We start from the raw sequence: 25,420 nt of genomic DNA, 5'->3' as shown, positions 1-25,420 counted from the left end.
GTCATTCTCCATGATTTTCAATGACTACCATTCATATTGGCACGACTTTAAGTCATGCCGACTTCAAAGTAGTCCCTGCACTACTTTGGTCCAACTTCCATACGATTTGTACTCCATAGACCTCAATGTTAAACCCTCAAGTAGCATGCAAATCGTACCTGAATAATATAGACACGATTTCAGCACTACTTTGTAAGCACAAGCTGAGAATGGTTAATGCCAAAGTTTTGGCAAAGTAGTACTGCTCCCAAATTGCGGCCACGAAATCGCGGTAAAATCGTGCGCCTTTGAAGTCGTATAAGTGTGAAAGGGGCCTTAAGATGCTGAAAGAACCCCAAAAAAGAAATGGCTAGGACAAGCTACAAAAACAATATTATATGGAACATATACACTGTACACATAATAGTTCCCACACCCCCACAGGAAAGTTGTAACATTTCTACACTTTTTATTTCGTCAAAAGAAGGTACCTAATGACTGGCTATAAGCTTTTTCAGGAGCGTTTTTTAAAATGGCGCCTCTCGCTATACAAACTTTGATCAAAATATTTGAGCAGAAGGATAAGAATGTGCTTTCCACATGCGACTGTATTTTTCAAACCTCATAGGCTATGGAAAAAAAACTATAATTTGGAAAAAAAAAAACTATAATTTAAAAAAAAAAAATAAAGGATCCTTTTCTCAGATTTGGGAGCTGAGCATCTTCTCTTCTGATAACACCCTGAACAATTTATTTTGAAGGGAACAAAAGAATTGCCTCTTTATAGAGGGAACTCATTGAACAAGGACCTTCATAGTAAGATTCTTTTAAATTAAAGCTGTAGATTTAAAAATATTGAAAATTAGATTTCTGATGACATCATCATGTCAAAAGTAGGGTTTTTAAAGGTGCTCAGATTATAACCAAACGATAATAGCCAAACCACAATCAAAGCAAAAAAATACATTTTTCCCAGCACTCATAAAACACAGATATTAGTAGGTAAAAAAAGTCCATTGCACCATCAGCAGCTACTACACCCATCATTCAGTATATAATAGCAGTTAAAATGTTACAATTTTAATTACAATGATACATAAAATCCATAAAAGAGCTGCTTGAACTCCTAACAAACATCCATATTACACACTAGGGCTGCAACGAAAGATTATTTTCATAATCGATTAGTTGGCCGATTATTGTTTCAATTAATCAGATAATAACCTTTAAAAAAAATGTGGTGTAAAAATTTAGTTAATATGAAAGTTTTAAAAAAAAAAGGCAATTTATTCTTAAATATCTATATGCAGTAGTAAATATAACTATATGGTTCGGGGTCAAAATCTTTAATCTGCTCTCTGAGAACAGACAGAAGAGTTAAAGAAAAAAAAAAAATTTAAAGACTGTTTTGCTAATTTTTAGACAGAACTGTAATCTATTAAATGCTGGCCATGCAAAAACAATGTCTTCCTTCAAAAAAAAAAAAAAAAAAAAAAAAAAATTTTATGATTTAACGATTTTCTAATCGTTAAATGCGGTCAAATTAACATTCATTTTCGACCACAGTGATGGGAAAATTTAAAGGAGTAGAATGGAGAATGGAAAACTTCTTGGTCAGACAGTGTATGTGGTTTTCGTTCAGAAATTACATTAATTTCAAAACTGAATGTTAAAAGCAAGTGAAATTTTCAAACGACATTCTTTCATTCAGCGAATGTACAAAGATTTTTTGTATGAATATTCTCATCTGAAAATCGATACATGTATGGCCAGCATAAGGCTCGGTTCACACCTATGCAGCTTGCTTTTGATCTGTTTCTGCAGTGCTTTTTGCTGTGCATTTTGCACTTTTTACACATGCGATTTTGCTGTGATTTTTTTTTTGTTATGCTTTTTTTTGGCCAATTTGTTGCTGGGCAGATTAAAAGATTAAAAAAAACACAAATTGCTGCAAAGACTCACTACATGCTTTTCTGCAGCTTCTCCACTGAAATCTATTGAACCCTTGACCCTTTCCAAATACGCAGCGGCTGAAAAAAGCATAGATGTGAATGTGTCCTATAGGAAACCATGTTAAGTAAACTGAAGTGTGTTTCTGCAAAAAGCACCAAAAAAAAAACAAAAAACAAAAAAAAACAAAAAAAACCCAAAAACTAAAATTAGCCCTCTATAGTACAAAAAGATAATCGCTACTATAAGGGGTTAATTTATACTGTGAAACAGTGACCCTAATAATATATATTACTTTTATCACATGTATAATAATAAATACACCCAAGTAGGATATATGGGCATTATAACTAGGAGTCAGACATGAAGCTATATGAAGGGTAGAAAGGAGATAGAAATCTTTACTATTAAAGTAGTACTAAAAACTGAGAGACTTTTTTCATCATGGATATGATACATTTTGCATAAAGCAGCCCTAATTCTCCTCTTGTAGGGTCCCCCACTGACACTTCTGGCTCCTCCTGCCTTTAGAGTGCCCCAATAACAAGCTGCAAAGTATAGTATAGATTGCCCCAATAGCAAGGTAAAAAAACTTTTTTAGAAGCACTCACTTCCTGCCCAAGACTACATGTCCCATGAGGCATTGCTCCTCACACATTTACAAGAACATTTACAAGTTCTCAGGCACTTACTGACATGTATGGATGGTGTAGTGAGCTGTATGTGTGCTTCACTGTATTTCCTAACATGTAAACAAATAATGCATTCTGTATGCAGGCCAACTAATTAGCTGGCCAATTAACCAATTATGAAAATAGTTGACAACTATTTTCATAATCGATTGGCTTCCGATTAATCGATTAGTTGTTTCGGCCCCATTACACACGGTGGTAAAGTTGTCAAAATCCTTTACACAACGGCTTCTACATGTTTCACCAACATGGCTTCTTCAGGAAGTAAATGTGTGTAGGATACTATTGAAGATACAAAAACATTCATGTAAGATAACTTTAACCGCTTGCCGACTGCCTAGCGTAGATGCGCAGCAGCAAAGCGGCCTCCCTTGCGCTGGATCACATACCTAGTACGTGATCCGCACTCCTGCTGGCCTGGCTGTGCTGTGATTTGTTACAGCACAAGCTGATCAGTGGGTCTCGGCCAATGATTGGCCGCTGCCACCTGCTGATTGGTTCTGTGATTTATGGAACAGAGGTCTGTGATTGTAAACAATAAAGAGCTCTGTTGACCGACAAGGGATCTTGCTGTTTTTTTTGTTTCCTGCTAAGCAGAAAAAAAAAACACAACATGATCCTTAGAAAAAGTACACACATTACACACACATTTAACCCTTTGATTGCCCTAAATGTTAACCCCCTCCTACCCAGGGTCATTAGTACAGTGACGGTGCATATTATTGGCACTGATCACTGTATTAGGTGATGTCAGTGGAAGTTAGTTCTGCCGAGTGTCAGATTGCCCTCCCATTATAAATTGCTGATTACTGCCATTAGTAATAAAAAAAAAAAATCCAGTATATATATATATATCTCATAGTTTCTAGAGGCTATAACTGTCGCATTAACCAATCAATATACATTTATTGGGATTTTTTTTACCAAAAATATAAATCAGAATGCATTTTGGTCAAAATTTATGAAGAAATTTAAATGTATTGGATATGTGTGATAGCAGAAAGTAAAATGTTTTTCTTTTTTTCAAAATTGTCAGTCTTTTTTCATTTATATTGCAAAAAATAAAAAACCCCAGCAGTGATCAAATACTGCTAAAAAAAGCTCTATTTGTGTGAAAAAAATGATATAAATTTTGTCTGGGTACAGCGTTGCATGACCGCATAATTACCAGTTAAAGTAACGCAGTGCTGAAAAGAAAAAAATGGCCTGGTCATGAAGGGGGTAAAATCTTCCAGAGGGCAAGTGGTTAAATGACATATACGCATGCATGTGCAAATAGGCCTTAAAGCACCCACCCAACTGCCCCAAGACTGTAAGGAGTGCCACCAAATGGAACAAAAACGGGGAATACTCCACAGCCCCTAGGGGCAAATCCAAGGCCAACCGCAGAGGAGGGTCTACAGACCTAGGGAAAATTCTAGTAACATAGATATACAGGTTGTCTATTCATTCTCAAAAATACATTTTTTTATACTACATGTTACCCTGTCAAAAGGGCTTTATACTTACCAAAACATAAGAAAAATGATCCACTAGGAGGAGCCAAAGCACCACTGTAGTGTAAAGGATCTTGTCAACGTTACCACCATGTGTAATATGGATTAGGAGTTCATTTAAGCCCTTTTATAGATTTTATGCATCATTGTAATCATTGCAGTGGCTTCCAGCATGTCAACATTCTATCGCAGCTACCTGGACCACAGGTCTGGGCTGCCCCACTGTAAAAAACAATTGTTTTTTGTGTGTCCTAACAACGACTGGTGTTCCAGTGCAGAAAAACACCAGAAACAGCAATATGTGTAAACAGGCCCATCGCTTTTAGTGATCCTTTAAAGAAGACCTGCCAAATACAGAAACGGACACTTCTCTTGCTGGAAATGCTGTCTGTGTGCCTGCTGTCATACTAACCCTTCTGCAAAACTTTCCCTGATGTGTGTTCATTTTGCAGGCAAGTAACTCAGTACTGAAGTAAATGGATCAGCATGGCAGGTAGGTGGGCAACTAGTTTTTAGAAGGCCAGCACTGACAGTTAACATATTTCACTCATGACAGGTTTTCTTTTTAATACAATTACAACACAAAGCATTTTGTTTTGCGTTTACTAGTCAGTCTAATTAAAACAGGAAACTGCTCCAAAACAAAGAATTTAATTTTGGATGGAGTGCGGAAGTGTTAGATGCCCTTCCAGCTTTATAAAACTAACTAGATTAAAGTTAAAAAAGTAAATAAAAATATCTTACACTTTGACTTCCAACACGCTCCCCTAATCAAGGCAACATCACTTGACCTTCTCTGAGGTCCTGGTAAAGCAGAGGCTATGGATAAGAAAATGTGCTCCTGCACAGTATAGGAGTGCATTCTCCTGTTATTTGGAACCCAGGATCCTATGTGTTGGGCCCAATGACTTCACCCGGCCCCACAGGAGGGGGGTAGCAAGTCAGGGTGTAAAATATATTTTTTTAAATTTTACTTTTTTTTTTTTTTAAATTTAATCTAGTGTTTTTATCTGAGGGGTAAAGGGGTTAACGAATAAGCATTTTTATTTTAGTCCTGCTTTGATCCTGATGTCTGCACATATGTGTATGTGGCCCTTCAAAATTCAGGCTCCCAAGTGACATTGTTTTTTTTTTTACTCCTGGTTCATGCCCATGATTTATGAAAAGTATTTTTGACCTCATACTAGAATAAAATGTCAAATGAAGAAATTGCTGTTTGGATTATGATAGATAGATAGATGGACAGATAGAGAGGCAAGATTTTTAATGCAGAAGAAACATTCTTTGTCTCTTCTGCATTAAAGCGTTTGTTACCCCAACACTTCATATTCCTGTACCATATACTTACATAGTTAGGTTGAGAAAAGATACTTGTATGAGAATGTATCCTGTTTTCTTTGTATTGTTTCCTTTATGTGAAATCTCTGGTGTTCCTGCTAGTCCCCTTGCTTTCCTATTAAAAACTGTCCACACTAAGTACTAGAGCATATTGTCAGTTATTTAGCTGTGCTGGGAACTCAGCCTGCTCTCCTACAATTATCAGACTTGTCTTGACACATTCTCCCCCCCCCCCAGGCACAGCCATTCCCTGGGAAGCTCGGTGTACTGCTGTATCACCTCCCCCCAGTTCTTATGGAGCTGAGAACAGAGGGGATGTGATCACTTATAGAAAAAAAAAAAGGGGGGGGGAGGGTATTTATACTTTTTATATATCTACACAAAAATGTTTTGCTTTCCATTTCTATTTTAAACTGAATAGGTTGTTTTACAAGGTGATAGTTTACAAATCACTTTAAAGTTATCTACCTGCCAGTCTGCTCCTGTACAGTGCACTGCATACCTTGAGAAACTTGGCAATGCCGAAGCTGACTGAACTACTGTGCATGTGTGAGAGTTTTGTCATAGCAGCCAGAGATTGATGCCTGGAAGCTGGCCTCTCAAAGATGTCAGCGGCCCGTGGGGAGCTCCAGGACACTGCATTGCTGGACTGAAGGTGAGTATAGTTTCACTTTAACCACTTCCATACTGGGCATTTTCACCCCCTTCCTGCCCAAGCCAATTTTCAGCTTTCAGCGCTGTCACAATTTGAATAACAATTGCGTGGTCATACAACACTGTATCCAAATGAAATTTTTATCATTTTTTCCTCACTAATAGAGCTTTCTTTTGGTGGTATTTGATCACCCCTGCGGTTTTTATTTCTTGCGCTATAAACAAAACAAGAGTGACAAGTTTGAAAAAAATCACAATATTTTAAAATGTTTGCTATAATAAAATATCCAAATTTTTTTTTAAACAAATTTTTTCCTCAGTTTAGGCCGATACATATTCTTCTACATATTTTTGGTAAAAATTATCGCAATAAGCGTAAATTTATTGGTTTGCACAAAAGTTATAGCGTCTACAAAATGAGGGGATAGATTTATAGCATTTTTATTATTATTTTATTTTTTACTAGTAATGGCAGTGATCTGCGATTTTTATCGTGACTGCGATATTGCGGCGGACACATCAGACAATTTTGACACATTTTTTGGGACCATTCACATTTATACAGCGATCCGTGCTATAAAAATGCATTGATTACTGTATAAATGTGACTGGCAATGAAGGAGGGGGCGCTGTAGGGTTAAATGTGTTCCTAAGGAGTGATTCTAACTGTGGGGGGAGGGGATTCACAAGGGGAGGAGACCGATCAGTGTTCCTCTGTACAAGGAACACACCATCGGTCTCCTCCCATCTGACAGGACGTGGATCTGTGTGTTTACACACAGATCCATGGTCCTGCTCAGTTACCGGGCAATCGCGGGTGCCCGGCGGACATTGCGGCCGCCGCCACCACGCGCACTGGGGCCCGAGTGACGTGGCGGGCGCGCCCCCTAGGGATCCTGGAAGGCAGCGCCGTCATATGACGGCGGCCCATGATAACAGCTGCACCGTCCCGCCGTCATATGACAGTGGGCGGGCAGCAAGTGGTTAAAGATGATGTATAAATTATCTGCTAATAAATAGCTTGTGTACAGTTGCAAACAAATTTCCCAGCTGACAAATTGGCCTCTTGGATAGCAAACAATCAGATTGAAAGATCTAATCATACAGGGTCAACACCTGGCATATGTACAGGTGCATCTGAAAAAATCTGAATATCATCACAGTTAATTTCTTTCAGTAACTCAATTCAAAAAATGAAAATCATATTATAAAGGTTCATTACACACAGAGTGATATATTTCAAGCATTTGTTGCTTTTAATTTTGATGATTATGGCTTACAGCTAGTGAAAACCCAAAATGCAGTATCTCAGAAAAACAAAATATTACATAAGACCAATAAAAATAAAGGATTTTTAATACAGAAAAGTTGTCTTACTGAAAAGTATGTCCATGTACAGTATAGTATGCACTCAATACTTGGTCGGGGCTCCTTTTGCATGAATTACTGCATCAATGCAGCGTGGCATGGAGGTGATCAGCCTGTGGCACTGCTGAGGTGTTATGGAAGCCCAGGTTGTATTGATAGCGGCCTTCAGCCCGTCTGCATTGTTGGGTCGGATGTCTCTCATCTTCCTCTTGGAAATACCCCACAAATTCTCTATGGGGTTTAGATCAGGCAAGTTTGCTGGTCAATCAAGCACAGTGATACCATGATTATTAAAACAGGTATTAGTACTTTTGGCAAAGTGTTGTCACGTGCCAAATCGTGCTGGAAAATGAAATCGGCATAAAGCTGGTCAGCAGAGGGAAGCATGAAGTGCTTTAGAATTCCTTGGTAAATGGCTGCGCTGACTTTGGACTTGAAAAAACACAGTGGACCAACACCAGCAGATGACATGGCTCCCCAAATAATCACTGTGGAAACTTCACACTAGACCTTATGCAACTTGGATTATGTGCCTCTCCACTCTTCCTTCAGACTGTGGGACCTTGATTTCCAAATGGAATGCAAATTTACTTTTATCCGAAAAGAGGACTTTTGACCACTGAGCAACAGTCCAGTCCTCTCTCTACCTAGCCCAGGTAAGATGCTTTTGACATTGTCTCTGGCTCTGAAGTGGCTTGACACAAGGAATGCGACAGTTGTAGCCCATGTCCTGGATACGTGTGTGAGTGATGACTCTTGAAGCACTGACACCAGCGGTAGTCCACTCCTTTTGGATCTCCCCCAAATTCTTGAATAGCCTTTGCTTCACAATCCTCTCAAGGCTGCAGATATCCCTGTTGCTTGTGCACCTTTTTCTACCACACTTTTTCCTTCCGCTCAAATTCCTATTTTTAAGCTTGGATACAGCACTCTGAACAGCCAGCTTCTTTAGCAATGACCTTTTGTGACTTACCCTCCTTGCGGAGGGTGTCAATGACTGTCTTTTGGGCTACTGTCAAGTCAGCTGTCTTCCCCATGATTGTGTAACCTATTGAACCAGACTGAGAGACCATTTAAAGGCTCGGGAAACCTTTAGAGCCCTTTCACATGGAGCTGCACCAGGCGTTAGCGGTAAAGTGCCAACGCCTGGCGCAGTTCCATGGTGCTAGCAGGGGACTTTTAACCCCTGCTAGCGGCCGAAGAAAGGGTTAAATGCGCCTGAAAAGTGTTGCTTTGGCAGCGCTGCCTATTCATTTCAATGGGCAGGGGCCCATTTATGGGCAAAGATGCTGCTTGCAGGACTTTTTCTAACGTTCTGCAAGCGCACAGCTCCAGTGTGAAAGCACTCGGGCTCTCACACTGGGGCTGCAGGGGAGGCGTTTTTTCAGGTGCTATTTTTTGCCCAAAAGAGCCTAAAAAACGCCCCAGTGTGAAAGGGGTCTTACAGGTGTTTTGAATTAAATTAGCTTTTTTAGGAGTGTGACACCATGAGTCTACAATATTGAACTTTTTCAAAATATTTGAATTTTCTGAGATACTGAATTTTGGGTTTTCACTAGCTGTAAACCATAATCATCAAAATTAAAAGAAAGAATCACTTGAAATATATCACTCTGCGTGTAATTAATCTATATAGGAGTTTCACTTTTTGAATTGAATTACTGAAATAAAATTAACTTTTTGATTATATTGTAATTTTTGTGAGATGGGCCTGTATTTGTTTAATCGTATAACTGCTTCTAAAGGTCTCCTATATGAAATGGGTGTCGAACCCTCACACTAAATGCCATCGTTTGCTTTTTTTTTTGTTTTGTTTAAAGGATAGCCCAAATTGCTGCAGGTCAGGCCACTTGCAACCAAGGATGTGATTGATGCCCTGACCTCCACGGTATGGGCAGTGTTAACTCCATGTGACAAAATTCTAATCAGCGCAATCACCAACTCAATTATTTGTGTGGAATGTCACCTAACTTATATTATTAGCCTAATACCCTAGGGCTGAGACTGCTGCTAAGACTTTCTTGAGTGTGTCCACCAAACTCTCCTCAAACATAAAGTGCAAAGTCTAATTGCAGCACAATCACATATTACAAACAAAGTGAACCAACTGTAATATCAAATATAATAAAAACAGTGTAAAAAGTCCCATGCATAGAACTCCACCACTGTGTTGATATAAAGTGACAGTTCGTATAGTTTCGTCCAATGTGTTCGTGCCTACCATCTCTGAATAAATTGCCTGCTCACCTCCAATATCTGACCCCACTAAAGAGTCATCATGAACTCCACTAAGATGGTATTGCAACACTCCTCCTGCTCCTGTCCCTGAATCACGCTACTTCACTTCTTTATTCTCGATCATTACGTCAAAGAAGTAATAGAAAAGACCATAGTGCTCTCTGCTTCCTAATGTTTATTAAAACCGAACAGGGTATTAAAAGCACTCACAGGAATATATGAACAACTAGCTTATAGTCAGCTCACCATTCTGATACAAATGGCTGGTTGTGACGTCATGGGCTTTGGCTCCTCCCACCCATATATGTTCCGCCCTCGTATTGGGCTTCTGCAGCAGTTCTATGCATGGGACTTTATACACTGTTTTTATTATACTTGATATTACAGTTGGTTCACTTTGTTTGCAATATGCGATTGTGCTGCACTTTAGACTTTGCATTTCAGTTTTAACCCCTGTCTCCTATGCAAATACATCTTAGATTGTAAGCTCCGAGCGGGGCCCTCTGATTCCTCCTGTATCAACCGGTTCTCGACCGGCGCACGCCGATGTACGTCGGCAGAATGGCACGGCTGGGCAAATGGGCGTACCCATACGTCCCTTTAAATTTGTCGCTGTGCCACTGCGTACGTGCGCTGGCTGGGAGCTCTCTGAGTCGGGTCGCGGGTCCCGCGGACTCGATCACCGAGGGGATACCTGCAATCGCCTCACGGAGAGGAAGAACGGGGAGATGCTAATGTAAACAAGCATCTCCCTGTTCTGCCTAGTGACAGTGTCACTGATCTCTGCTCCCTGTGATCGGGAGCAGAGATCAGTGACGTGTCACACATAGCCACGCCCCCCCCATTAGAATCACTCCCCAGGACATACTTAACCCCTATACTGCCCCCTAGTGGTTAACTCCTTCACTGCCAGTGTCATTAACACAGGAATCAGTGCATTTGTATAGCACGGATTGCTGTATAAATGACAATGGTCCCAAAAATGTGTCAAAAATGTTTGATATGTCCGCCATAATGTCGCAGTCATGGAAAAAAAAAAAAAAAAAAAAAAAAAAACGCTGATCGCCGCCATTACTAGTAAAGAAAAAAAATTATTAATAAAAATGCCATAAACTATCCCCTATTTTGTAGACGCTATAACTTTTGCGCAAACCAATCAATATACGTTTATTGCGATTTTTTTTTTCATCAAAAATATGTAGAAGAATACATATCGGCCTAAACTGAGGAAAAAAAAATAGTTTTTTTTTTTTTATATATTTTTGGGGGACATTTATTATAGCAAAATGTAAAAAAATAATGCTTTTTTTCAAAAAAATTGTCGCTCTTTTGTTTATAGCGCAAAAAATAAAAACTGCAGGGGTGATCAAATACCACCAAAAGAAAGCTCTATTTGTGGGAAAAAAAGGACGTCAATTTTGTTTGGGAGCCACGTCGCACAATTATTAGTTAAAGCGACGCAGTGCTGAATCGCAAAGAGTGCTCTGGTCTTTGGCCAGCAAAATGGTCTGGGGCTTAAGTGGTTAAATTGTATTGTTACTGTACGGTCTGCCCTCACATTGTAAAGCACTGTTGCAGATATTATATACACACACACACACACACACATCCATCCTGTACAATATTAATAATAATATACTCACATTACTGGATAAGTGTGCTTGTGTGAGTGCAACCAGCAAGGCACTGGTTTACCAAAGGCGTTCCGAAGGGTGATCTGGGAGCCAAATGCCACCTCTAGTGGCTGCCCCTGGGTAATCCGTGACAGACCTCCCTGGAAACCAGAAATTAACAGGATTAACAATTTAGAAATAATGTCTATAAACATACGGCATGTCATCAAAAGGCTTCATTCTACACAACACCCCCCGGTGTCAGAATGGCTTCACATTAGAACCTCAAAATGTTAACGTGCCTTCACACTAGATAATTAGGGATGTATTTACAAAACAAAATCTGCATAGCAATTCACCCAGTAAAAGTGCATGTACATTTGTTCTGTGCAAATGGGAGCTGGTCAATTGATTTGAAACACAAAAATACTGCAATTGGCCACTAGATGGAGCTAAGTATCATAGGAAATTACAGTTGTCAAAGGGACAGGAAAAACAGACAGTAATAATAACCTGACAGGAGGTTCTAATCCCTCCCCACTTTACTTAAAACGGTTTTGCTTTGGTCTGTGTTCCAACTGGGGTGATTTTCCCATGCTCCCAGTCAGGAAGTTAGGGTAAAAAGCACTCCAATGGGCACACAGACTGCAAACAAAAAACTGAAACAAGTTCTAACTCTTACCCAGTCTTAAACTACAAAAAAAAAAAAAAAAAAAGTTTTGGAGTTGATCTTTAAATGTCTGCTTTTACCTCTTGAACCTTTGATATTAGCAGGCCATCATTGAGGCACCGCAAGAAATAGTGAGCCATTGCTTTGGTAATTTATGTTCTTTCATCCTAGTAGGTAGCACCTAATAAAAAAATCAACATGTAAATCAACATCTACCTCCAGACTAGCTTGGAATGCACTGCTCATAATGTGATCATGGGGCCCGGAGTGAGTCAGTATGGATAGGTGTATAAAGAAGGTTCCCAGGTAAAGAGCTGCAGGTACAAACAGAAGAGCGAGGCAGCGCGCTCCCAAGTGAAACACCACTGACATCTGCAAGAGAGTGAGCAGAGATGAAGGAATTGCTGGTCACACAGTCACTGCGCTGATAAGACAAGTACATACATTGGAGAGTTTACGGTCACCAATCAGCTGCCAGCTATGGACTCCAGCTATCCCAAGAATCAGAAGATAAGTGAAGAGACCCATGTACTTCACCCTGAGAGCAGGAGATGAGTGTTAGAGGAGGATCATACAAGGGAAAGGTACGAGAAAGGTAAACTCAAAATACAACCTACCCCACAGCAAATGAGCAGGAAACACCTGTCAAAACGAGCCAGAACCACCAAGACAGGGAAAACGGACTGGAAAGAGGAAAACACCATTATAATTTATCTATGCATGCTATGGTCTCAGCTATGTAAAGTATACCTAAATCCAATCACTAAAAGATTTGAAACGTTACTGTAATATCTAAAGTTGTTTTTGGGGCTCAAATACACTAGCGCACAGGTGTCAAACTGGCGGACCTCCAGCTGTTGCGGAGCTACAAGTTTCATGAGGCATTGCCAGGCTGGCAGTTACAAGTATGACTTCCGCAGGCAGAGGCATGATGGGACTGTAAGCTCCACAACCGCTTGAGAGCCTGCCAGTCTGGCTGCTTTTGTCACCCACTGGCTATCAGCCCAAGAACTGAGCAATCACATGACCACTGGTCGCTCAGTTATCGGTCAGCTGTGAGTAGAGAGCGGTGACCGTCAGTCACCGCTCTCTGCTCTGCCCCTCTAGCGCTCACTGGAGCGCTGGGCTGAGGAGAGGGTGAGAGGAGCTGGCTTGAGCTCTTAGTGGCGCCCTGAGAGGCTGAGCCAGCTGCCAATCAGGCATCTGGGTGGATTCTGACATTGTCAGGATTCTTCCAGAGCCTGAAGTGACTCTGACGTCAGTCGACAATGAGCTTTAGCCTCCTGTCGGCTGATTCTGGGTCACAGGAGTGCAAAAGTACGTACACCCCTTTGACCAAGAAGACAGTAAAGAAAAGTAAGAAAAGAAAGTAAGCTTTTATTAGACTATCAAAAATAACTAAATGTTGGTATTGTGATAACATTGCTGATGTTATAAAATGAAAGTGTATGCTGTGACCATTTAACTCCTTCAAATGGTTTGTCCTAACCCTCTTACTACCACTTTCGCTAGACAACTTGGTCAGTTAAAGCATAACTTCACTTTCGGGAGGGGGGAATAGCAAATAAAAGTCATATTGTAATTGAATGTTATAAAAAAAAGTAAGTTTACTGTTCAGATTATGTAAACACTTTAGTGTGTATGATCTGGGAACAGGTTCACTTTAAGGTAGTCATCTTCTTTTGCTCACCTGATCTGCTGGTAACTCTGAAACTTGAGGTATGACAGGAAGGTCAGAAGAATGAAGAAGATGAGGACAGGTTCCAGCAGGATCAGCCGTGACTGGGTGATTAGTGCATTTTCTAGAAAACAGCATAAGGAAACATTTTTAAATTCCTGCACATTAACTGTCAGATCAAAGTGCTTCTCTGTACAGAAATTGGACTGCGGTCCTCAACCACACGCTTAGGATCTAGCAGCATGCCCAACTTCTATATGTTCCAAGGACCATGCATGGATTATTATCCTTACCTGCTAGCTAACTTGTCCCTGCCTCTACACTTTTATGTTTTTATAAGTTACAGTAATTCAGATAATCAGAGAATACATAAAGTAAGTGGAAAGGATAGTCAATATGGTGCTAAATAGGTGTACACTAGGCAGAATCAAACTAAGTGAACTGGGAGGACAGTTTGGGTGGATAGTGCACAGGAAGAATCCTTTGATTTCGTAATGGATCCAAAACCAGCTCACATGGCGCAGCTTTTCTGGAAGACTGATACCATCTCTAGGTAGACAAGCTAACAGAGCAGAGTGCACAGACCAAGTGTAGCCGGTAACATGACATTTATTGGAAAAAAGACAAATAACTCACATTTAGTAAAATCCAAAAAGCTTGTCATAGTTCTCAGATAGCTTTCACAACCAAGAGAGATGCCTGGAGGGATGTCAGTATGGATACCCTGGTAGGATGTTTCCTGTAGTCAGAGAGACAGCAAGGGGGTGCCAGACAGAAGAATAAGGGGGTGTGGCTATGCCGCCTTTAACATCAATTCTGGTTTCATCAATTCCTTTCACCACCTGCACATCACAGAGCCCACATGCTGCTTCCTGCTACCTCCGGAGGCTGCCTGGTTACTCTGGCTACCCAACTCCATCCACAAAACAGCAGCGCTCTCCTGGGATCCTAGCTAGAACTCTCAACAAGCTGCAGGAGTACATATGACTAGCACCTTAGCATACCATTCATGTGCATGCCTACACAATTGTGAAGTGAGTTGCCAGTTTTGTGAGCGGTTTCCATTCTTCTAGCTTACTGCACTTAGTCTGGCGCCCCCTTGCTCTCATTCTGACTACAAGAAACATCAGGACCATTACCAGGATATCCACACTGGCAGCCTTCCAGGCATCTCTCCCAGTTGTGAAAGCCATCTGAGAACTATGACCAGCTTTTTGGACTTTACTAAAATGTGTGATGTTAATTGTCTTTTACCAATAAACGTTGTGTTACCTGCTACACTTCATCTGCACACTCTGCTCTGTTCACATAAAATAAACGTACAGATCATAAAAATAATAATAAAGCCCACCAAACAAAACCAAAAGAGCAGCTATTAGTCCCGCCAGCGTAGAGAATCCAAGCTCCAGTACTATCTGATAGGCCAGGGGAACACACAATCCTCCGGACACAGCTGGCAGTAGGCGAAGAGCCCAAACAGGGACATTGCTACCATATTCTGCAAGGAAAACAGTAAAAACACATCAGTGCAGTATACAGATGCCACAGAACAGAAGAGAAAAAAATTGTCAGGTTTATAAAGAAATTATTATGGTTTTGTTTTATTATCATTTAAACAGTTTTTCCTCTTCTATAGGTTTTACCAATGTATAGAACATCTTTATTTTACAAACAAGAATTTAATAGAGGGGCTTGCTATGACACAGGATTTGCAGTGTATTATAGGTTCTAATTAGAAACCATGGTAGAAGCTGCTTTCTTTCAGTAGAAATGCAGACAGACTTTCATTTCATGGTACTAGTCACCAGAACAGGAAGAGAGTTGAAATCTTCTCATCGGTGGCAGCTATTAGTTCTTAGTGTGGTCCTAAAATGGCACCCAAATGCAGCAGCGTTAATTGGTAGAACAGCTGCCTGTCAGTTGTACTGTAGCTGTGGTTCAGCACTAAATCCCCAAGCCAAATCACACTACACAGCACTTACCAACAGCATTAAAAAAACAATAAAATGTGTTAGGAAAATTTTTGAAATTTAAAAATGAATATTCTTGAGTAAACCAACAAGTTTATAAACAGGGAGATTAATTAGCCCTGCTAAACAGGCCATTACCAACCCCTAGGTGTCATTTTTCTTGGTTTGACAAGAAATTTCCACACACAGTGAGGGGAAGTTATGAAGACTGGAGCAGATGTTCATGGCAACCAGTTAGCTTCTAGCTTTTCCATTCAAAGCTTAAAGTGTAACTTTAGTCAGAAATTTAGAGTAGAACTATAGGCAAAACTTTTTTTTTTCATTATGGATAGGGGAAGGGAGGGTTATAACCTGCCAGATTTTTTTTTTTTTTCGCCATCTGTGTCACATTTCAAAGATTTCCCTTCACTTCCTGTCCCATAGCCAAACAGGAAGTGAGAGGAAATCCATGAAAATGTAGGGAATTTCTTTGGGACCCCCAGGTCACCAGAACTAGTGCCCCCATTGGAAGATTTCCCCTCCATTACGTTTCTTGGGACAACCCAAAATGTGGGATTTTCTTTTACTTTTAATAATGGTAAACAGGACAAATACAGGAGGGGGAAATCAGGAACACAGACAGCAATAAAAATTGAAAGGTGTTCTAATCCCTCTCCACTCTATCCAAAACTATGAAAAAAATAAAAATAAAAATTTTGCCTTTAGTTACAATGAGGGGAAAAAAGTATTTGAACCTCTACTGATTTTGTACATTTGCCCACTGACAAAGAAATGAGCACTCTATAATTTTAATGGTAGGTTTGTTTTAACAGTGAGAGACAGAATAACAACAAAAATATCCAGAAAAATGCATTTCAAAAAAATTATAAATTGATTTGCATTTTAATGAGTAAAATAAGTATTTGATTCCCGATCAGCAAGATTTCTGGCTCCCAGGTGTCTTCTATACAGGTAACAGATTAGGAGCACTCTCTAAAGCCTCATACACACTATAAGATTTTCTGCAGATTCTTGTTATCAGATTTAAAACCATATACAATGAGGTCAAACCTTAAGAGTTTCAATTTGTATGCAATCAGGCAGGCCTTTGCACTACATGGTTTTGGTAAATCTGGAGACAAAAATCAGCAGAAAATCTAATAGTGTGTATGGGGCTTTAGACCCCTTTCACACTGAGGCAGTTTTCAGGCGTATTAGCGCTAGAAATAGCACCTGTAAAGCACCTGAAAACTGCCTCCCATTCATTGCAATGGGTGCGCTTGCAGAACGTTAGAAAAAATCCTGCAAGCAGCATCTTTTGGGCGGTTTGACATAAGGGAAAAACGAGCGCATAGGCTCATGGTGTATACAGTGCTCCCAAAAGGCCCCTGCCCATTGCAATGAAAGGGCAGCGCTTCGGAAGCGCCTGAAAAGCACTTCAAAAGCGCCGCAACATGGGAGTTTTTAACCCCTTTTTTGGGGTTAAAAGTGTCCCGCTAGCGGCCGAAAAGTGCCGCTTAAACAGCGGTGCTTTCCCACGAACACACGGGTGGCCCCAGTGTGAAAGGGCTCTTAAAGGGAGTGCTCCTAATCTCAGCTTGTTAGCTATATAAAATACACCTGTCTACTGAAGCAATCAATCATATTCCAATCTCTCCACCATGGCCAAGACCAAAGAGCTGTCTAAGGATGTCTGGGACAAGATTGTAGATCTACACAAGGCTGGAATGGGCTACAAGACCATCACCAAGCAGCTTGATGAGAGGGTGGAAACAGTTGGTGCGATTATCTGCAAATGGAAAAAAACACAAAATAACTGTCAATCTCCCCCGGTCTGGGGCTTCATGCAAGATCTCATGATCATTGAAACTCCATGAGGTGATAACGGTGAGGGATCAGCCCAGAACTACACGGGAGAATCTTGTCGATCTCAAGGCAGCTGGGACCATAGTCACCATGAAAACAATTGGTAACACACTACACTCTGAAGGACTGAAATCCTGCAGCACCCACAAGGTCCCCCTGCTCAAGAAAGCACATGTACAGTCTGAAGTTTGCTAACAAACATCTAAATGATTCAGAGGAGAACTGGGTGAAAGTGTTGTGGTCAGAGGGGACCAAAATGGAGCTCTTTGGTATCAACTCAACTCGCCATGTTTCGAGGAGGAGGAATGCTGCCTATGACCCCAAGAACACCATCCCCACCGTCAAACATGGATGTGGAAACATTATGCTTTGGGGGCGTTTTTCTGCTAAGGGGACAGGACAACTTCACCGCAAAGGGACAATGGACGAGGCCATGTACCATCAAATCTTGGGCAAGAACCTCCTTCTCTCGGCCAGGCCATTGAAAATGGGTCGTGGATGGGTATTCCAGCATGACAATGACCCAAAACACACAACCAAACACACCGAGTAGGAGAACCTGGAAACGTCATTACAGCAGTTTGCTGACATTTGTGACAGGCTGTGATGGGACACAGCCGGTCACGTGGTAAAGAGCCAATGAAATTGGCTCTTTACCATGATCGGGGATGGGCTGTGTTTGAGGGACACGCCTCATTCCCGCACGCATGAGTGGCTATTACGAGCACAACACATGTGACCAGCTGTGATTGGACACAGCTGGTCACATGGCAAAAAACAATTTTTATTGGCCCTTTACCCTCATCTGGGATGGGCTGTGTTCCGAGGGACAAGCCTCATCCCCGATCGCCGCACTGCAGGCCCCCGCAGGACCGACGGGAACCGGAGGACGTCACAAGATGTCAACCCGGAGGGAGGAGATGTTCCTGCCGGCGTCATTTTACTATGGCCCGGTATGGAAGTGGTAAAGGTCCTGTAGTGGCCTAGCCAGTCTCCAGACCTTAATCCCATAGAAAATATGTGGAGGGAGCTGAAGGTTTGAGTTGCCAAACGTCAGCCTCGAAACCTTAATGACTTGGAGAGGATCTGCATAGAGGAGTGCGACAAAATCCCCCCTGAGATGTGTGCAAACCTGGTGACCAACTGCAAGAAATGTCTGACCTCTGTGATTGCCAACAAGGGTTTTGCCACCAAGTACCAAGTCATGTTTTGCGAAGGGGTCAAATACTTATTTCACTCATTAAAATGCAAATCAATTTATAACATTTTAGAAATGCATTTTTCTGGATATTTTTGTTGTTATTCTGTCTCTCACTGTTAAAATAAACCTACCACTAAAATGAGACACTGGTCATTTCTTTGTCAGTGGGCAAACGTATAAAATCAGCAGGGCATCAAATACTTTTTTTCCCTCACTGTATACTTTAAGTCCTGCTAGATTACTGCAAGCTGACCCCTTTTGCAGCTATAGCTATGTAAAACATTAAGAAGTGCGTATACTTTAAAATCCAGTAATACACTGTCGCACCCTGCTCTGCACATGCTCAGTCGCTCTCCATTTTTGGCATCATGCTGACAATCAGAGCCACTGGAGGCAGACCTGCTGACAGCCTAAAGATTTAATGCTGTTCAGGGGCTTGGGGCTTCAGCAAAATGTCAGCCTCCACCAAGAAGAAACATGAACAATGCTGAAGGCAATTTACAGCACACACTAATTTTAGTAGCATAATTATTAATGTGGAATGAATGTTCTTTGCTAAGGAACATTATTTTTTTATATAGTTGTTATGAATAAAGTTCCACTGTAATTGAATAAGTTGACATTGGAAGCTGGTTACTGTGCACATCTGCTCCAGATTCTTCTGTCTGCTCCAGTTTTAGTAAATCCCTCAAACATTATTGCATTTTATATATTCTATTGTAAAAGTCTGTCAGTTTGAAAGGAAATGTAACCTGTGTACGGAAGTACCTTTATCAAGTTTGTAAAGCTCAATAAAATCCTAATGTAACAGAAAAATGAATATCCTCTCCCAATACTTTGCTTTAGGTTACAACAATTAACCGCTTGGCATCCGCGCTATAGCCGAATGACGGCTACAGCGTGGACCTACATTCCCGGGAGGACGTCATATGACGTCCTCCCCTGTGCACGCTCCCTGCGCGCGCCCTACAAGGCGCGCGCTGGGCGCGTTGTGATCACCGAGTCACTGAGACTCGGCTGATCACCGATCTGTGTAAGGGGCTGGTCCCGGCCCCTTACCATGTGATCAGCTGTCAGCCAATGACAGCTGATCACATGATGTAAACAAAAGATCGGTAATCGTTTTTTTTTTTTTACTCACGCTGACAGCGCGAGTAGAAAAAAAAGCCGATCACCGGATCGGATGTGAGGGACATCGGTCCCCAAGTGGAAGAGGCACATCTGCCTCATCAGTGTCCAATAAAAGTGCCACCTAATAGTGCCCACAGTGCCACCTAACAGTGCCCACAGTGCCACCTAACAGTGCCCACAGTGCCACCTAACAGTGCCCACAAGTACCACCTATCAGTGCCCACAAGTACCACCTATCAATGCCCACCTGTAGTGCCAATCAGTGCCACCTGCCAGTGCTGCCCATCACTGCCACCCATCAGTGCCCATCACTGCCACCCATCAGTGCCCATCACTGCCGCCTATCAGTGCCCATCACTGCCGCCTTATCAGCGTACATCAATGAAGGAGAAAAATTACCCGTTTAAAATTTTTTAAAACAAAATATAAAAAAATAAACTTTTTTTTTTAAAAAAAATTCAGTTTTTTACATTTTTTTAATAAAAAGTAAAATCCGCAGAGGTGATCAAATACCACCAAAAGAAAGCTCTATTTGTGGTGAAAAAATGATAAAAATTTCATTTGGGTACAGTGTTGTATGACCACGCAATTGTCATTCAAAGTGCGTCAGCGCCGAAAGCTGAAAATTGGTCTGGATAGGAGGGGGGTTTAAGTGCCCGGTAAGCAAGTGGTTAAAGTGGACCTTCAGTCATTTTTTCATCTTTCCATCTATTAAATCTCCCGTTGTTTTAACTTTGGACAGTAAAACATTTTTTTCTGTCAGTAAATACCTTATACAGCCCACTTCCTGTTTCTTGTCTGGTCATTAGCCTAGGCTTATGACATCGTTCGCAGCTCTCTCTCTCCCCCAGGAAGGGTGGGGGGAGGAGTCATAAAAGAGGGCCAATGAAAGCTGCAGAGCTGGAGGTGTGCCTCTGAGTGTCTGTGTAAATCCAGGAAGTGAACAGGCAGTAGCTTCAGCTGCCCACAGTTAAAATGGATGCAGCCAGACTTAGTGGAGGGAGATTTGGCGAGTACAGAATCACGGTATATATAAAATAATATACAAAGTGGTTGGAGGGAAGCTTCAGAATGGCAAAGATGTGTTTAGTACAAATTATGTGAGAAGACTGCAGTTCTTCTTTAAGTCAGATGTTCTGGATGACATGAGCATCAAATGCTAATAAAAGCAGGTGCAATGTAGTTCAGAAGTATAGCGATCACAAACTTGTGAAAATGTCACTGTTGTGACCATGTGTGTCCTCTCACAAAAATCAAGACACACTGGGATGCCAGAGAGGAAAAGGGTTCTAGTACTATTGCTGGACTATTGTGCCTTGCATCCTACCTGCCCCAATTCTGTTCCACATGAAGTTACCATCAAACCCGCTCAGATATCCTGTTGAAAATGAAAGAAAAAAAAAAAAAAAGGTAGAAAAAGTGAAAAACGTAGGCATACAAGGTACTTGAATTCACATCACATGCATGCACACCAGTTCCATAAAAACATACTAAATCATTTCAACTCACACAGACTAAGATTTCATGGCAGGAATAAAATCTTTTGTTTAGTAAAAAACATTTCCCTCTGGGTGATCTCTGTATATTAGAAGGACTTCAACAAACTTTGTTGCAGATTCCTACCTTTTGTTATTCTGAAGAAATCCCTGTGTGTTTGTCTGTGTCCATGTGGAAAGTGAATACAATGGGTATAAAGTGGTTTTATAATTATCAACCAGCTGCTGCACCTGCAGGGCTCTAATAAGGACAATTGCAGGGTCTGCGACCCTTTAGATGTGATTTCCTATTGGGAGTATCTCACCAAAAATGACATTTTTGTTGCAGGGGAAATCTGACTTGTATCTTAGCTTAGACTTCTCAGAAAATAAGTGAGCCAATCACACAAACAGGAAATTATGTTTCTGGGGGGTGTTCTGTAGACATTCTGAGGGTTATTTACTAAAGCTGGAGAGTGCAAAATCTGGTGCAGCCGTGCACAGAAACCAATCAGCTTCCAGGTTTTATTGCCAAAGCTTAATTGAATAATCTGAAGTTAGAAGCCTATTGGCTACAATGCACAGCTGCAGCAGATTTAGTAAATCAACCCCTCGGTTTACAGAACACCTCCAGATAGCCATAGTGCATTGCATTTTACAGTAAATTACAGAGCTGCAGATTGAAAAGGAAAGGTAATTTTTAATGACATTCAATTACAATATTTTTTTGTCCCACGAAAGTGGAGTTACCCTTTAAGCCGTTAGCCTCGTGTATGTGGGATGTATAAAACTGTTGGGTGCCAGTGCACACCCTGACACACACCCTGGCAGAAGGGGGTCACAAAGGAAGCCAGGTCCTCACTGGGGTTCACAGCACTATAGGCACTGAGCTCTACAAGGGCTAGTGGCAAAATTACTGATTTTCTTTAACCACTTAGGGGCCGGAAGGATTTTCCCCCCTAATGACCAGGCCATTTTTTGCGATTCGGCACTGCTTCGATTTAACTGACAATTGCGCGGCCGTGCGACGTTGTACCCAAACAAAATGTATGTCCTCTTTTCCCCACAAATAGAGCTTTCTTTTGGTGGTATTTGATCACCTCTGCGGTTTTTATTTTTTGCGCTTTAAAACTAAAAAAAAAAAACACTAATTTTTATTTTTTGCTATAATAAACATTCCCCATTTTTATTAAAAAAAAAAACAAATTTCTTCATCAGTTTAGGCCAATATGTATTCTTCTACATATTTTTGGTAAAAAAAAAAAAAAAAAAAAATCGCAATAAGCGTCTATTGATTGGTTTGCGCAAAAGTTATAGTGTCTACAAAATAGGGGATAGATTTATGGCATTTTTATTATTATTATTTTTTTTACTAGTAATGGCGGTAATCTGCGATTTTTAGCGGGACTGCAGCAGACAGATCGGACACTTTTTTTAGGACATTGACATTTATACAGCGATCAATGCTATAAAAATGCACTGATTACTGTGTAAATGTCACTGATAGGGAAAGGGTTAACACTAGGGAGTGATTAAGGGGTTAAATGTGTTCCCTCGTGTGTTTTTCTAACTGGGGAGGATGGGACTGACTGGAGGAGACATATCGCTGTTCCTGAATATTAAGAACAGACGATCCGTCTCTCCTCTCCTGTCAGAACGGGGATTTGTGCGTTTACACACACGAATACCTGTTCTGGTTCTCGTGGCCGGGTGCATCGGGTCCCCCGCCATGCAGCGCGCCCGCTATCGCCCTTAAAGGTGCCGCCGTACACCTACGCCAATTTGCGGGATCGTGCCGACCTGCCACCGTATAATGACGGCAGCTGGTCGGCAAGTGGTTAAAGGGCAAGTTCACCTTTGTACACTTTTTTTCCCCTAAATTCCAGCTCTCCTATGCACCAATATAGCATCCATGTACTTTTTTGGCAAAAATATCAAAGCTTTCCATTAAATCTACAGTCACTTACTTAGCTTGTTCTAATCCACGTTTCCATTAGTAATGACTTCTTCCTTACAGACTTTAGGTCATGACACAGGAAGGAGTTGACCAGCTGACCTCATTAGCACACACCCTGCATCGTCCACCCTCCCATTCCCAGCTGCACGTTTTTTAAATGAAATGCAATCAATCATTGATCACCCTTCTCACTAAATACACAATCACACTGCATAAGTGCCGGTTCACACAGGGGCGGCACGACTTGCAGGTCGCCTCAGCGAGGCGACCTGCAAACGACTTCTGAGGCGACTTGCAAAACGACTTCTGTATAGAAGTCTATGCAAGTCGCCCCAAGTCGCCCCCAAAGTAGTACAGGAACCTTTTTCTAAGTCGGAGCGACTTGCGTCGCTCCTATTAGAACGGTTCCGTAGCACAGAACGGGAGGCGACTTGTCAGGCGACTAGGTCGCCTGACAAGTCGCCCCTATGTGAACCGAGCCTAAGTGTATGGCCATCTTTATACAAGTACAAAGAAGGGAGTGGACAGAAACACTCAGCTGCCCTACACACAGTAATCGCCCCAAAGAAGCTCCAGAACTTTTTTTTTTTTTTTTTTTTTTTTTAGAGTGGAGCTTGGAGCGTTTTTACTGCGATTTTTGGTGCAGCGCATTTCTGAAATGCAAGGAAACGCACAGATGCGAATGGAGCCTTGTTGTTTTTGTACCAATTTCACTTTCAGGCCCCATTCACATCTAGCATAGTGGAAATGCACATTTTGTGTCTCGTTTTTCCTGTGACATTGGAATAGAGCAGCCCATTGATTTCATTCGGCTGCACTACATGTGGTTAATGGGATATTTTGGTGTTTTGTGGGTTGCTTGTTTTTTACTGTGCGTTTTGCAGCATTTGCCCCTCGTTTTTTCACATGGCAAAATTGGTGTTTGCTTCTGTGTTTGGTGTGCCTTTAACAATTAATGCCGCTAAAAGAACAACTAATAATGTTAGGTGTATAAAGAGGGCCATACACTATGCAATCTGATTGTGTATTTAGTGAGAAGGGTGATCACTGATTGATTGCATTTCATTTAAAAAAACGTGCACCTGGGAGTGGGTGGTTGGATGATGCAGGGTGTGTGCTAATGAGGGCAGCTGGCCAATTCCTTCCTGTGTCATGACCTACAGTCTGTAAGGAAGAAATACATTACTAATGGAAACGTGGATTAGGACAAGAAAAGTGACTGTAGATTTAATGGAAAGCTGTGATATTCTTGCAAAAAAGTACACAAATGCTATATTGGTCCATATATTGGGAGCTGGAATTTAGAAAAAAAAAAAAAAAAAAAAAAAAAAAGCGTACAAAAGGTGGACTTGCCCTTTAAAAGGAGAAGTTCACTTTAGAAAAAATAAAAATAAATAATAATAATAGCACATTTTTTGCAGGTAAAAAAAATTTACGTTTACTATTTTTTTTAGGAGCCTGAAAAGCATTGCACCAGTGATCAGCAGCGCTCCCTGCTGCTGTCTCAGCCAATGAGGAGAGGCAATCCCAGGACAGCCAAGGCTCTCATGCACATCGCTGGATTGAGAGGGAGCTCGGGTGAGTATTGGGGGGGCAACACACAGAAGTTTAATGGTCTTTAAAAGGCTGTTTTTTATTTTAAAGATTTTTTTTTTAAAAAGATTTCTGACAGTCGTAACATACCAACATTGATGTGATGTTATTGTTGTTAGTGATTCTGCTTACCTCCTAAAGCCAAAAGCATGTGTCCTAAGGGGGGTCCACTGTCATCCAAGAAGAATATACCTTTCATATACATGGATATAAACTGGCCATAATATACCTCATCGAATCTACAATCAAATGTAAAAGGAAACAAAATCACAATATGTACTGTATATTTTTTCTGCACAGACTCTCACAATACGAACACATAAGTTCTAAGGAATGAGCAAACCTGACTTCCATAGTTACATAGTTCGTCAGGTTGTTTATCTAGTTCAACCAATTTAAAAAAAAAAAAAAAAAATCATTCAATCCCATATACACAATCCTATACCCACAGTTGATCCAGAGGAAGGTGAAAAACCCCAGCAAAGCATGAGCCCATTTCCTTACAGCAGGGGAAAAAATTCCTTCCTCACTTAGGCTGGGTTCACAGTGTACGCGGAGCGGTTCGCAGCAGG

The 25,420-nt window shown here is 41.1% G+C and overlaps 1 protein-coding gene across 1 annotated transcript in view; it reads right to left on the bottom strand.

Annotated features, from left to right (window-relative positions):
* Positions 1-25,420, bottom strand: part of POMT1 (protein O-mannosyltransferase 1) — a 59,965-nt gene that overhangs the window by 21,912 nt on the left and 12,633 nt on the right. The window contains exons 3-10 of the mRNA XM_073600509.1: positions 24,981-25,087; positions 21,151-21,201; positions 15,028-15,174; positions 13,689-13,800; positions 12,616-12,681; positions 12,443-12,536; positions 12,215-12,370; positions 11,359-11,489 (exon numbers count right to left, since the gene is read on the bottom strand). Of these exons, the coding sequence (XP_073456610.1) occupies positions 11,359-11,489; positions 12,215-12,370; positions 12,443-12,536; positions 12,616-12,681; positions 13,689-13,800; positions 15,028-15,174; positions 21,151-21,201; positions 24,981-25,087 (864 nt within the window). The remainder of the gene's footprint in view (positions 1-11,358; positions 11,490-12,214; positions 12,371-12,442; positions 12,537-12,615; positions 12,682-13,688; positions 13,801-15,027; positions 15,175-21,150; positions 21,202-24,980; positions 25,088-25,420) is intronic.

Source organism: Aquarana catesbeiana, linkage group LG09 (assembly GCF_042186555.1).
Source record: "Aquarana catesbeiana isolate 2022-GZ linkage group LG09, ASM4218655v1, whole genome shotgun sequence".
Taxonomy (NCBI): domain Eukaryota; kingdom Metazoa; phylum Chordata; class Amphibia; order Anura; family Ranidae; genus Aquarana; species Aquarana catesbeiana.
The sequence above is the reverse complement of the archived record's forward strand: the minus strand, read 5'-3'. Positions and strand labels throughout refer to the sequence as shown.